Source organism: Neodiprion lecontei, chromosome 5 (genome assembly GCF_021901455.1).
Source record: "Neodiprion lecontei isolate iyNeoLeco1 chromosome 5, iyNeoLeco1.1, whole genome shotgun sequence".
In the NCBI taxonomy this organism is placed as follows: domain Eukaryota; kingdom Metazoa; phylum Arthropoda; class Insecta; order Hymenoptera; family Diprionidae; genus Neodiprion; species Neodiprion lecontei.
Genome location: NC_060264.1, coordinates 6,973,312 through 6,988,385, shown reverse-complemented (window position 1 = coordinate 6,988,385; position 15,074 = coordinate 6,973,312). Strand labels below are relative to the sequence as shown.

General features: G+C 37.7%; 1 protein-coding gene across 3 annotated transcripts in view; it reads right to left on the bottom strand.

Moving 5' to 3' along the window:
• The window catches only part of LOC107225331 (BMP-binding endothelial regulator protein), a 62,636-nt gene that overhangs the window by 21,180 nt on the left and 26,382 nt on the right, over positions 1–15,074 (bottom strand). For all 3 annotated transcript variants that reach the window (XM_046741356.1, XM_046741355.1, XM_015665758.2), the window contains 3 exons: positions 10,771–10,896; positions 9,330–9,415; positions 1,713–1,812 (listed from right to left, as the gene is read on the bottom strand). In XM_046741356.1, coding sequence (XP_046597312.1) covers positions 1,713–1,812; positions 9,330–9,415; positions 10,771–10,846 — 262 coding nt within the window. In that variant the 5' untranslated portion in view covers positions 10,847–10,896. The remainder of the gene's footprint in view (positions 1–1,712; positions 1,813–9,329; positions 9,416–10,770; positions 10,897–15,074) is intronic.

Sequence of the window (15,074 nt, the reverse complement as noted above, 5' to 3'; positions counted from 1 at the left end):
GTTTTAAACAAAATATGATCATCTACAAAATGAAACCAAAAACAGCTTCCCAACTTGTATAGTTTTCGAGATATTTCGGTCAGAGTGTTTTTAAAAAATTCAAACCGGACGAGGCACCTTTAAGAATCATACTACCGAGTTCCAGTTTCACGAGGCTACGTTTGAGGCTAAAAACTAAATTTTCGAAGGGTACGTAAGAAGAATAATTAAAAAAAAAGTTAAAAAAACACCCTATGTAACCGAGATGAAGGACAATAATTATTGTAATCGCGAAGTACCATTCTTGCGAAATCTTTGCAATTTGGCTCGGTGAAGTGTCGTGTTTACGTTGTACGCTTGCGTATGTGCAACATGTCCGTGCATAATCTTGTATAATTATAACGCACACCGGCGAGTAAATAGATTGTAGGCACAGGAGTCTCGAGATACGATTGGCGAGCATAGAAGCGTTTATCGGTTGGACGTACGAGGCTTGTGCCATGCTTGTTTTTCTCATGCCGAAGTCATGAGAAGTGAAAACCTCAAAGATGATCGTGTTTAACAGTATAGGTATAAGGTAGGCACACACGGGCTGCGCCTAGAGTTACGAAAGTGACGAGTTTAAGTGCGCCGAATGTTTCGGGATGAGACCTAAGTATACACAGACTTTTACCGTCAACGAGTTTGATATTTGCACTGGGTACGTCCCTCGGGCTCGATGATGACCACGAGATCGGACGATCAAACGAAAGGCAAGTTTGTTTCCTAATTTTTTATTTTTTTATTTCATTTTTTACTTTTTTTTATCGAGGCATCATCGTCTCGTCAAGGGATTTTTCACCGTAGGATAAATTGAAACCCATTTAATCACGCGTTTCGCGATTACTTACATTTTACAGAGCGGCTGCGAGACATTAGTTTGCAAATACATTTTACTTTGATTGAGTGATTTCTCATGATTTTTAAAATTTCGAAAGTGATCTGTTGAGATTAAAAAGAGATTCATGTACCTGACGATAAATGAATACTCACGATTACCAATGATCACCTTGGTGATTGCTAATGCAGAATTTTATTTAAATATTGCAGTAGCAATATAATCCCAATTGTGGATACAGATATCTGCACCGACATCTTACCGACATCGGGGAGTGTCGGTAAAAGGTCGGTGCAGGAATCTGTATCCACAATTGGGATTATATTGCTACTAAAATTACCGATTTCAGTGCGATCACCGATATTACGAAACGATTTCGAACGATATTGAAACCTAAATTTCTTCGGTGAAACACAGCTTGCGTTTCGGAGCGTCTTCCACCGTACGCGGAGCTCTCGCGTAGGCAACTAATCACGATACCAGATCGAGGCATGGGACTACGATAATAAATCAGTTAATTGCGAAGCAGTGACGAAAATAAATTTGCGAGAGAAGTAAAAAGTCCTAGTTCTGATCGTCGAGGTGGGCGACTCGAGTGAAGTAAATCGAAGGAGCGTAGTAAAGTCCTGTGACATGTGAGATAAGCGGAGGGGAAACAATGGTTAATTTATCTCGCGATTCAGCGGGGTCCGGGTCGTTGTACACCTGGTTGAGGTGCACGCCGAGATGAAAGCAGGTGTGCTGCTGGTGATGGTGATGTTGCTGCTCTCTGCTGCTGGTCCTGCACCAGCGGCAGCAGTCCCAAGAATGTCGAACGAGCCTGCGGTGTATGTGCCGAGGTACGAGGAATATTTACCTTTACAACGGCGACAGCAGTCGTCATCTCGTGCCTCCAGTAGCATGTAACAGCCCTCAACGATCGGGCATTCTGGCTGGGGGCATTCCACGAACCCATTCTACAAAAACACACGAGAGAACGGAGAAAAAGATTAATATGACTAATGGGGGCTCATCGCTTACGTTTATCTGTGTATACACACATCTATCCTGTACATACGGATGGATGGATGGATGGACGGATGGACGGACGGACGGACGGATGGACGGATGGATGGATGTGGACTGCATCTATGCTCGTCTATGTGTGTAGGTATATATGTAAATGCGTTATGTAATATTATGTGCTCAGCGATCCATCGTCGTTCGTGCTTGTGCTTCGTGAGTGTCGGCAACTTTTTGCCGGCTTTACGGTGCGCGCAAGTCGACCTTACGAGCTTCGAAGACGCGTACACGGTTTCACTTCGCGTTTATCATTTTCGCCCGAATTTATGACGCCGAGGGTTTTTTTTTTTTCTTATTCTCGAATCGATCATTCTGCGGCAATTCAAGCATATTAAGCAATGGTGTTTATTGTTTGGCGAAGAATTGAACGGAACGTTTTCAAACATCGGAGCGCGGTTGGGTCCAATATTATAATTTCCGATTTGGCGGTGGTCGTGATACGACGTATTTTCAAACGGTACTAAATATCGTCAAATATTATGGTAAAATATCGTCCTACGAATTAAACTGAATATGCGGTGAGTCACTCGACGTCACTTCAATGACTCAACGGGACGAGTACTTCTTGTGCAGCTGCAACGAACGGTAAAAAAAAAGTTACTTGAAAAGGCATTAATTATCGTTCAAGTGAAGGAATCAACATTCACAATTCCAAGTTGTCAGGAAAACAAAAAAAAAAAAAAGAATCACATACCGTAAAGAATTTAAAAAGTATTTCCGTCCAGTGATTTTTATTTTTTTTTTTTTTTTTTTAACGAGATTCATCGAAGGCAAACTTGGCATCATGTGCCGATTCTAATCTTTCAACTTCCTCGAAGCAAAGCGATAGGAATCAAGTGCGAGGAAACGGAAGATCGAATAATTACTCTCTGTGGAGGTGATAGAATACGAATTAAAATGTATAAAAATTTCAAGTGCAATTTCGATAACCGGCAAACGTGACGGAGACATTTTTTAACATCGTCAAGTCCATGAGGTGTTTTTTTTTTTTTATTTTGTACACGCAGTCTTTTTCAATAAACAGTCATCAGAGACAAGTTTGGTAAGATGACAAATTTAACGGTTTCTATTGAACTAGCGGCGGATTCGACAGTTGTAATAAATTGAGCGAGCCATTTTGCAACAACGTGACTAATTCGTCGGAGTGGACGAATTTTAAGAGAACTAAAGCGAGACGTTTTGTCCGTTATGATTCGCCCTCTCAAATCAACCGCGTATTTTCCGTGTACGACAAATGTGACTCTGCAAGCTACCCCTGACGATGATACGATGGTCGAAACTCGAAGCTCAGCGTGACTATCGAGTCATTCGTTGCGTTTCAAACGCGTATAACGGACAGAAGCGCGAAGAAGTCTATTTCGTCTAATACCAAGACAAGAGAATCGCGTTCGATGATATCTGAAATGGGTTTTCAGTTTCATTTAACGCAGCGCGCCGACGAGAAAAAGGAGGAAAAATAAAATGGAATACAAGACAAGGGAACAAGAGGATCGGCCGTTTGGTGACACATTTCTTCCGGGATATTTCACGCCCCGTGTTGTACCTACAACACCACTCGTCATACAGTCCAATTTTATGCGCTATATACCACAGAGTCACGCTATAATTAAGTCAGTTTTATCTGGGTCAAAGTATCTAATATATATTGTCGAGTGTATAGCAACGCTCTGCAACAAAGCCAACGAACGCATCGCTGCTACTGCTGATACTTATTTATATATACGTACATACATATTTATTTATATATAGTTATATACGCATGTATACATGTGTGTATATGTATATATATGTATATATGTGCAAGAATGTCAACGACTCGATTTTCGATTAATCTTCCTGCATGGATTCTTCAACTCTTCCCTTCCTCTTCTTATTCTTATTCTCGTTCTTGTTCTCATCAAAGTTTCGTTAAGGTCGACCTGACAATCAACCATACGCGCACAGCTCGATCACCACATCGCATTGTGTCTCCTCTACTTTGTCCCGCCAGACGTCATGGCTAGGCTGCGGCTTTAACTCGGCATCGATATCTCTCTTTGATAATATAGGTAATGGGAGTCTTATTTATTATACATGTGACACACGTATACACGTGTACATACGCTTGGGATGCAAAGCACGGAAAATCGTGCGCACGTGTATACTATTTCATATATATATATATATAAAGCTACACCACATCCTCCGCCATATTATATATACATATATATATGCTATATGCTATATATATATGGCGGAGGATGTGGTGTAGCTTTATCTATGGAAACGTGTATTGTCACCGCATGGTTGTGTATTCCGTATACAATATGCATAATTCACATATATATATATATATAGATCGTTTAAGTTCTCTCTTGCCGCAGCATCAATATTGCGTGTCCGCCGACTCGTTAAGATAAGCAGAAGTCTGCACTTGATCGTCGTCCCGAACAATGAGAAAAATTTCATTTGTTACAGTAACTAGAAAAATTCGGTAAAACAGGTATCTTTATAAAAACTGTGTTGTTGGAATCGCGAAAAACGAGATAGGCCTAACGATTTTACGCTATCGTCGATCCTTTTTTGGTAATCGTAAGGCAAAATTAGTTCGTGAGGTTTACTCTACTTTTTTAGTTAAGCAAGGCTTTAACGTCAATTTATCGTTGCATGAGCGTTAAATTTTCGCAACAGCGATCGTAATGAGAAAGAATAGCAACGGATAACAGACTTTCCGGTAACGGCTAGAAAACTAATTTTCATTTTCTACCCAGAACTATATTTTTCGATTGTGGTGAAAAATGAAAGTAAGAACCGAGCGGTAATCGGATCTAAAAACTTCTCACAGTGCAGGGTGCAATTGCACACCGTACCGGGTTCCCCGTGGGACCAAGTCGTTTGGTTACTACTTAACGGGGAAGAAAATTCCTACTAAAATACAGCTGTATTACGGGGGGAGGGGGAGCTCTTTATACACTGTTCAGAACGCAAGATCTTCTCTTTCTCTCCGTCTTTATACGTATATTGAATAACGGGTATAATAAATCGATTTACACAACTTTGTTTTACCCAATTGGGTATACATATAAATTGTTTTATTAATCGAGGTTCAACGATATCTTTTTTAATCAATAAGCATTGAAGATTAAGACAATTCCATTCCGGATATATTATATATTCTCTTATTCATCGCTAGTCTATACATTTGTAAAGGATGTTGTCTGATGGTGTTTTTTTGTTTTTTTCTATTCTGCTTCTTTCCAACACTACTTTTCACTACGAATACGTGTATATGTGTACGACTAAATTTATTTGACCGCAATTTATTCGGTATAGCTTTTAGCGGGTCGATGATTTTTACAAGAATTATGAATGTAACTTACCAATCTTGATTAGCATGTAATTAGCGACTCATCGTTTTCACGTTTTAGAATGTGCAGCGTGTTTGAGAGTTTTTTTTTTTTCTTCTTTACTCGTACACATACGCACATTTATATATATATATATATACATATATATAAATATTATACGTATATGTAGCTTTGGGTGAATAATATTATACAATTTAAAATGATAATATCGAGTTTCATTCTCGGTTTCATTAGATACACGACGCGAATCTCTTTCAAGCCTTTCATTCCTGTTTTATTAGTAATTTTTTCTTTTCTTTCTTTTCAACTCCGTTATAGGCTAATTTCGTACTTACACCACTCGATACCATCGTCATCCGCATCATCTTTCCGCGATAAACCGTGTAACAACAAATTGACGACGATAGCTCGGTAATTTTAATGAATGAAACTCGGTCGCGGATTTCTTTAGGAAAATATTGTAAGTTAAATATTAAATAAATCGTCAGCGTCAAGAGCGAATAATATTTAGAAACGTAATTAGCGCGCACGTCGCTAGAGGAGTGAGGTTGAATGTAATCGTTGGTTCGTTAGAGTTTGGTACATAAGTTAGACGTTTAAAGTTGTACACTTTAATGTGGAGAGGTTGTGCAAATTCTGTTCGAGAGAACGTTAGGCAAATATTATAATAACTTGCAGCGCTACCGTAGAATCCCGAGAAACCAACTTGCGAGTGGAATGTAAATTACTCTATTTAGTTACCTCTCAACTCCGAGAACCCGGCTAACATCGTCGTATACTTATTATCGCTCCATTGTTACCCGGTATTTTAATGAAACATTACCACCGACTCTTTTCAACCTAATCGCTTCTCGAAATTACACGTTAGCGCTATCGTGGTATTTTATACACGTTCGGCGGTTCGCAGTCATTGGCAACAATCCGCGGGGGACCGTTGATGCAATTTAGATTGTAATTGTAGACAAGTGTCGGAAATTCGTAAGTATACTTCTCTGCCTACATACGAATTTATCCATACCTACAACTATATTTTTCCATTCTGGTAAAAAATGAAAATAGTTAAGGACCGAGCGTTAAACGGAAATAAAAATTTCTCTCAGCGTACGTGCGTTTCACCCGCGCAATAATTTCCAATGAAATGGCAATAAAATCAGTTAAAATAAAAAAAAAAAAAAAACAAAAAAAAAGACGAAACATTCTAGGGACTTTTTTTCTATCGTCCGATACCCGATAATACATCGATTGCTCGCCCACCGCGATCGATTGTCCTCGTCACGATTCTCGGCGGTAAAAAAATCACACCGATAATTACAATCTTATACGTATATAGTATGGGAAAAAATTCTTTCACGTAATTACGCAATGATTCCTCAGGTAACGTTAATCATGCGCGCGTCGAGAGTTATAATAATATTGTTTATACGACCCTCGTTCGACCCGGCGATTATTCCCCCTCCCTCCCATAAATATATATGAATGTATATATATATATATATATATGTATATGAGCTTACAGGCGTCTGTTATAAAGCACGCGTTGAAATAAATTTTTGACTGCCTTTTATGCTGCTGCGATGATCGCCGCTCGCACGCTGAATCAATGCTTTGCAATGCGCGTTGGGGGGATATGACAATACAGCTGTAATGCTTGTGTGCGTCTGTGTGAGTATAAACTTACGTTTGTATATGCGAAACAGGCATGTATGCACGTGTATATATATATATATTTTCGCGTGGGCGGATGACATTTTTGTCACGTTCCTATAATGTAACCTTTGAGGTCAGTTTTAAGGTCAGCGAATAATACCGTTTGCAAATTTATACGCGAAATTAATAACCGGTGGTAGTGTAGTGTAGGTAACGTACGAGGATTAGAAATTATCCGAAATGATTGGAGGAGGAGAGAGAGAGAGAGAGAGAAAATCGGGGCACGTCGATGACGACGATGATGATCGTTAAACGAAAGCGAATCATGGTTTTTCGGTTGAATTGAATTACCCAGAAGACAACGCGATCAGCGTCACTTTCTAAATTTGAACGGCTCTCGCGCGAGTTCACACATATTTACAATACACACGTATCACGCATACGTACACGTACGATACCAATTCTCCTACGTTCTCTCTTGTTGATACGTATTTTCGAACCCTGTTCGACGTCCATGCGCCGCTTTGCCTGCACTACCGACAACGGCTCGTTTAACGTGGTCAAATTTTTTACGGCATGTACTCGGTGTGTGTGTGTGTGTGTGTGTGTGTGTGTACACACACACGCTCGTATGTAATTATACATATGTATATGTATCGATTTACATACATCGCTAAGTTTTAACGGAGGAAACTCACGACGAGGACGAAGAAACGAATGCGCCTTAAATCGTCATTAGTTCCAGGAACATCTCTCTGCGGTATGTTACATACGTATACCGTGAGAAGATATGTGTTTATATATATATATATGTATATATATATATGTATGCATGTATGTACGATTTCTCTCGCAATTTACAGCTGCAGCGACACTGACGATGCGGAATGAAATATTGAATAGCCTATGGGTGAGACGGGGTTGAAGTTCCGAATTTTAAGAGTTCCGAAAGCGCTTAATTCCGAATTATTTGCTGGCAAAACTTGATGTAAAGAAATCAAACTTTGAAGAAACAACGAAGGTTCGAATGGTTGGAAATCGGACGGATCAAAATTCCGAAATATAAGAAAACGAAAATTCAAGTCGCGATACAGCAAAGCTACGAAAAATAAAGTTTCGGTAGAGTAAAATATCGGAAATTAAAATATACTCGCATAGCGTAGTTTACTCAACGAGTGGGTGGAAAAATGAGAAAAACCGGAAATCAGAAAATTACTAGGATTCCGAACGTATAGAAATATGGAAAATCTAAAGCAAAGAAAGATCAACGTGGTGAAATTTCACCAAGCCAGAAATTCACGGAACTGTAAATCTTGGATCAGATTTAAAAATTTTCTAATTCTTGCACGTTCAGATTTTTGACTTGTCAGAGTTACGCCTTTTCGGCATTTTGTGCTTTGGAAACTTTGAGCGTCGGATTTTGGACCATTCGAAATTATGATGTTTCGTCAAAGTTTGATTTTTTTACTTCAAGTTTCGTCACCAAAAAATTCTGAATTTGGTGCTTTCAGACCTTTCCGATATGGAATTTCAACCCCGCTTCCGCTGGCCTTGTCACGAAGTTTTGCAAATCCGAGAAATTCACTTGTGCGGCAGCATCTACTGGCTGGCAGGCATCTGAGCGTTCTTTTTTGTAATGCTTATTAACTTCAAAAACAAAAGAAAAATTGAAAAACATCGAATATCTCACTGTATTTTACGATTAAAGTTTCAGTCGTCTGCTGGCACGTGTTAATATTACCTGAAAATCGTTATACTTACAGGGAATTGTATTTTCTACAATACGAACATATTTTTGGGGGACAATTGAAAAAGTTCCAAAATTACCATAATAACGTACGACTTAGTATACGGGGCATTCCGTGTCAACTCGACCGATGATTTTCTCTCACCATTTTTGATTTGTTCCAGGATTTTTCACACGATTCTCCGATCACAAAAAAACACTCCTGAATTTTTTCAAATTCTTTCTCACAACCGTTAATTTTTGACGATTATTCAAACGTGTCTAAGAATCGGCATTTTTTTAAAATCGTAAAAAAATTTTGGAAAAATCTTTTTTTATTTCATTCGTCATCGGTCCATGATGGGTCGATATTTTCTCGACTTTTTTTCAACACTTAAAACACCTTGATGAAACAAAACAGAATGTTTCGACGTTCGGGAAATTCACAAAAAAATTACCAAAAAATCTGTGTTCAACTCTGAATCTTTTGACGCAAGAACGTCAAATGATAAATGGTAATATATGCGTGCATTTGTGCGGAAACGTAAAAATGAACCGAATGGTCGAAAAAAGAAGAAGAAGAAGAATAAGAAGTACCTTTAATATATATTTATCTTGATGAATGAATATATTCCGTGGCAAGATTCGCGTCGGTCAAGTTGCGTGTGCATATCGTTTCATATTTTCTTACCTTGCAGATGCACGCAAAACATTTTGAATTTGGTATCTTGTCGACCGTGAATTCTTCGCCCTCGACGTCGCACGTTTGTCGAGTTCCTGTACGGAAAAAGTAACAGGAATTAAACAAATTAGAGATGGTAATTATAAGAGAAGTGTCTAAAAAAAAAAAAATGAAAATTCCATGTACAGAAGAGAAAAAAAAAAATGAAAATTAAATAAAAACCGTATAAAATCGCAAGAGAGGAAGGAGAGAAAAAATCGCCACGAATTTAAATTTTGCAAAATTCTAACATGCGTACAATATGCGTTATATGTACGGTGAGAAAAATTTCAATTATTACAGTAATTAGAAAAATTAAGTAAAACAGATATCGTTAATAAAACTGTTTAAATATTGTTGGAATTAGGAAAAATGAGGTACGCCTAACCATTTTCCGCTATCGTCGATCCTTTTTTGGTAATCGTAAGGCAAAATTAGTTCGTGAGGTTTACTCTACTTTTTCAGTTAAACAAGGCTTTAACGTCAATTTATCGTTGCACGAGCGTTAAATTTTCGCAACAGTTGCCAGAAAATATAGCAAGAGTGATCGTAATGAGAAAGAGTAGTAACGGATGCTAGACTTTCCGGTAACAACTAGAAATCTAATTTTCATTTTCTACCTAGAACTATATTTTTCGATTGTGATAAAAAATCAAAATACTCAAGAACCGAGCGGTAACCAGAAATAAAAATTTTCCTCAGTATATAAACCATAAAAGAGTGAATGAAAACGTGGTAAACATCCATGATTATCCATGTAAACGCGGCTCGGACATTTCGTCAGTTTCTCTCTCTCTCTCGCACACACTCCCTCTCTATATTCCCATCCTTGCTCAATTAAGTTACAGTGAAACAAGCGCTATTAGTAGGTATTACAAGGATGCACCCCGGTGATAACCTTTAATTTCATCTAACATCAAACGCGCCAGCGTTTTATTACACACACACGTGTATGTCGCGTACGTGCGTATACAGAAAAGATTCTCGCGTAAAAGAAAAAAGTTGGAAAAAAACGCCGATAAAATCTACAACGGTAAAAAAAAAAAAAAAAAAAAAGCAAAAGAAAAAACAAAACTTACGCTTAACGAGATTATAGCTATCTAATGGCCCATTGACCAATAAAACATGATGAGAAAATCTCCGAATGACAAACTCTGAACTTTACTCGTGACGAACATCTTTGGAATGAAAACACGTTTGCGAATAATTACGTGTACGAAGAATACCGGATCCAAAAAAGAAAAAAACCAAATAATTGGGGAAAAAGAAGAAAAAAAAAAACATTCACACTTTTACGTAAGTAAAAAAAATTAATAAAAAAAATCCGAAGGAAGAGACACGCGAAGCCTTTATATATATACGTATACATATGTGTATTTATATATTTATATATATATATATGTATATATACCTTTTATACTCTCGGAAACGGCAACCGAGAGTTGGACAGTGGTCAAAACGGCCAACGCCAGAGGTAGCAGCTCCATGCCGCCGATGCAGGGTGGGCCCTTTTTCCTTTTAATCCTGCTCCTTCACCCTGGAACAAATTTTACAACTCATTAGCAGTTTTACGACAACCTCCACTATTCGAGTTACACCGTGTCGGGTTTGAAACTCGGCCGTTTCTTTGCCGCGCGTCGCGTTTCAACATCGCATCTGTAATAAGTGTAATATATGCAATCATCGGAATGGGAGAAAATTGCCTGATAACGCAACTGGAAATTCGATACTTGTATTACGAATCGGTAATGTTTTTAAAGAACAATATAACCGAAATTTTCTATTCTTTTGTAATACTCGTTATTGAATGCAATAACAATTTCATTACTTTTCTTTTTTTCACGCACATTTACGAAAGCTTTTTGTCGCGATTTGCAGGGAACGATATATTTATTCGACACGTATTTACGGTATAAATTTGTAATAATCTTTTCAAAAGATGTGGGAAAAAAATTGCAAAAATGACAAAAAATAACTGTGATTTTAGCATAATACTCGTTTCATTACCTCGATGATGTGTACATATATTGATATATATATATATATATTATGTATTGGAATTCTTGTTGTGTGGGTGAAATGGAATCTGTACCTGCAGACATTATTCTATCGGTATGAGAATATGTATATAAATATACATATATATGTAGGTATATGAATACATGCCCAGCGGTTGTAATAATTATTTTGACAAACAATTCGCACGGCGATTTAATAACAAGCTGTATATTATATACGTATTGAAGTATAAATTCGATGTTCGTTTATAATATACATGTATATAATATTGTATATTATGCATCTACGTATAGTATAATAAAAAATACTCTCGCGGTAGCGCCGACCATAATTTATCTCCGCAAATAGTAAATGGTGATATTAATTATGAAACCGGATGCGTATCTCTCTCTCTCTCTCTCTCTCTCTCTTTCTCTCTCTCTCTGCATTCTCCGTCTCCCTCGTTTTGTCGTTGAATATTCAATCCTGTCTTCGTCATCTCGCGTATAAAACGAGCCTCTCTACGATATATCTCGAATGGCAAAACTTTGTTACAATACACTGTCAATATGTATGTGCATAAATCTCTATACATGTATCTGCATTATGCACACATGCATTATTATTTACAATGTAATTTAAACATCCGTACCGCAGAGCAAGATCATATTGAAGCAGAGAATGAAAAAATATAAATCCAGCGAGCCATCGGGAAGAGCTGAAGATCGTTAATTGAGAGGGATGAAAATTTGGTGAAGTCCACTTTTGGCCAATTTTCAAAATAAATTTAACCATTCTTTACTCTCCTGATCTCAGAATGATATTCAAGCTGAATAAATATGTGCCAATGATTGTTTGATTATGTAATTTATTAGTAAGGATGTCGCCTTACAGAGCTTACAAGTTTTTAATCATAAATAACCATTTTCTAAATATCTAAGCTATGCGCGAGCAATAAATCAATTAATTTTTACCACTAGATATAATGAAACGAATTTATTCCGCACATATTTACACATTTTACTGATACTGACTCACAAGCATTTGGGAAAGAGTACAAATAGACGTACAAAGTGAATTTGTTTCTATTTACGGGTATTCAGAATAATCGAACCAAATTGACGGAAAATTAATCAACCGACTCGGTTCTTCAATTTTTCAACATTTTCCCGAATTTATTACAGGGGATTGATAAATTATTTCGAAGACTCGCTTTTTCGAACAAAGATACGTTGAAAAAAAGAAAAAAACACCAATTTGCAACTTCACAATAACTTTGAAGGTGTTATGTTTAATTTTTTTTTTTTCAACTCAAACGTCAGAAAATAAGAACGATTAGAAACGAAAATAAAAAATAGTAAAAATTGATATCTGCACCCAGGATCAAGGGACTAGGTCTTTTTTCACGCAAAAAATCGCGGAGGGGATAATCAGCCTTATTTTAATCTATTCAAGGCCATGTTTTTAATACATTATTAAGTGCCGACCTCGGAGGTCGTTATACCGTCTACACGTATGTGTGTTCGCCCGCCTGGCTGCCACGGCTGAAATTGGCAGCTCCCAGATGTTGCAGATAATATATGTAGGATATATGAGATACAAGGGATTCGTATTTATTTCGAATCAACTATCGATCGGCGATTGGTAACCGAGCGTCGCGGGGAAAGAAATGAAAATAAAAAAATAATAAACAAAGGTTCGCGTTTTTACGGTAGCCCTGCACGTTGCAGACGCCGATTAATTATCATCGATGTCGAAACCAGCTCGAACCGCACGACGAGTATTATACAGATCCGGCGTTTTCATTCCCAAGCTAGCAAACCTCTCGCCCCGATTTATATCTTATAACGGTCAAGTAATTGAGCCGATTTTGCTGCATCTGCAGACGACGAGCGGAGGGGATGAAAAAAAGAGAATTATATACGTATCGTCACGCGGATATATGCGGAAGACAACGACGTGTTGCGAACAACCCTTTGAATCGAATTTGAAACGTTTTCATCTGACCCAGAATTCGCAATAGTAAATTTGTAAAATACATGCCATTTCGTTAATTTCGCGTCGAATGAAAATCTGGCCGAGTGTTTTTTTTCCGAATTGTACACGGAATCGCGCTGTTCAGCCCTTTTTTGCGTTTGCGATACGTGGAGTTGCATATTTAGAAATATATATACGTCGACGTCGAAATCGATCGTTGCATTCCCCCAATCCTATGAGTCAGGTACACGTTATCGACCATGGTCAACTTTTAGAACAAGATGGTATTCTATGGTTTTCGGGCTCGTTGATTACGAATCTGAAATCAAATTTTGTAAATTCAAGGTGCCGGATCCATTACGGTGGATAAAAATTTCAAACTTGATCGAATACGGTGGAAAAACTTTGTGCAAGAGTTTTTGGGGTCACTGATTTGATTCGCCGTGCTGGATTTGCAATATCTGATTTCAGATCCGCAATCACCGATTCCAAAAACCCATGGGCAGAGTTTTTTCTCCGGATTCGATGGTATGTGAAATTTTCCACCACCTTGAATTTTTCAAATCCGATGTCAAATTCTTAATCGGCAATCCTGAAGAAACTTATATCGAACTGAATATTCGATTTGTATCGTTAAAAAATAAGAAAAAAAAAAAAAAAAAGAAAAACACCTCTCCCCGTCAAGTTCACACGCGTATTTCTACCCACGCGAATATATCTATCCCTCGGATATTTAACATTGAATTCGTGGAAAATGTTGGATTTATTCGTTGTCGCGAGGCGTTGTCGTCATTTTACTGCCTGACCGCGATCGGAGGCGCGACCGATTTACTGAACCAGTGGGCGAAGCTGTAAAAATGTCTGTAAACATCGCGCCGCTTAAAGGTCACGATCCGTACAATGTGTATTTCTCTATACGTATACACGTATACTGATAATTATACACGTGTGTGGGTGTGTATGTATGTATGTATATATAGATGCATACGGACGTACGTAAACACGTACAAACTGTTGAGAAATTTTTCGGTGACAATAAAACGCACATTCCGTGCCGATTTAATTACGACCAGTTAGGTTTGCCGAATAAGATTCGTTGAATTCGAACAGAAATGAAAAGAACAAAATCTTGATCGTGTGAAAATAATCGTTAAATAGACACAGAATCTTTTTATACTATTGGGTAAAAATGTTACGAGAGAATTATTGTACGTATTTCGAAAGCTCGTAAGAACAAATCTCTCGTTGCAGTTAACGAGTAAACTTGAAAATCTTGAAAATCTTCACTATCCAAGCTTTTAAAAAAGCCCTTGGAAATTTCCAATCGTGCAGAGAAATCTAATCGTAAACTTAAAGACGCGCCAACTGGTCGTTACTTGGACTAATTATAACGCAAGTGTCACATTTTTATGATAGATTTGACGTTATCTGTAATAGACTTGTAATGCCTCCAAAGTTATTAGCGCCTGATTCGCATCGTTAACTATAAAATAAGTTCAATTGCGTAATCCTAAGTTTCGGAGATAAAATCTTTTCTGTTATTTATTTTTTTTTCTCATACATTTTTGTCGACGTATCGCGTATTTTTTTCTCATCCCTTTACTCCGAATCATTTTTGTACGCGATCGGCACGCGATCTTCACCATTTTTGCATACAAAATTGACCGTGGACGATTCTCTGATTCTTTTCGACTTCGAATCTAACAATTATACATTTGATATTTCAGACATGTATATGTG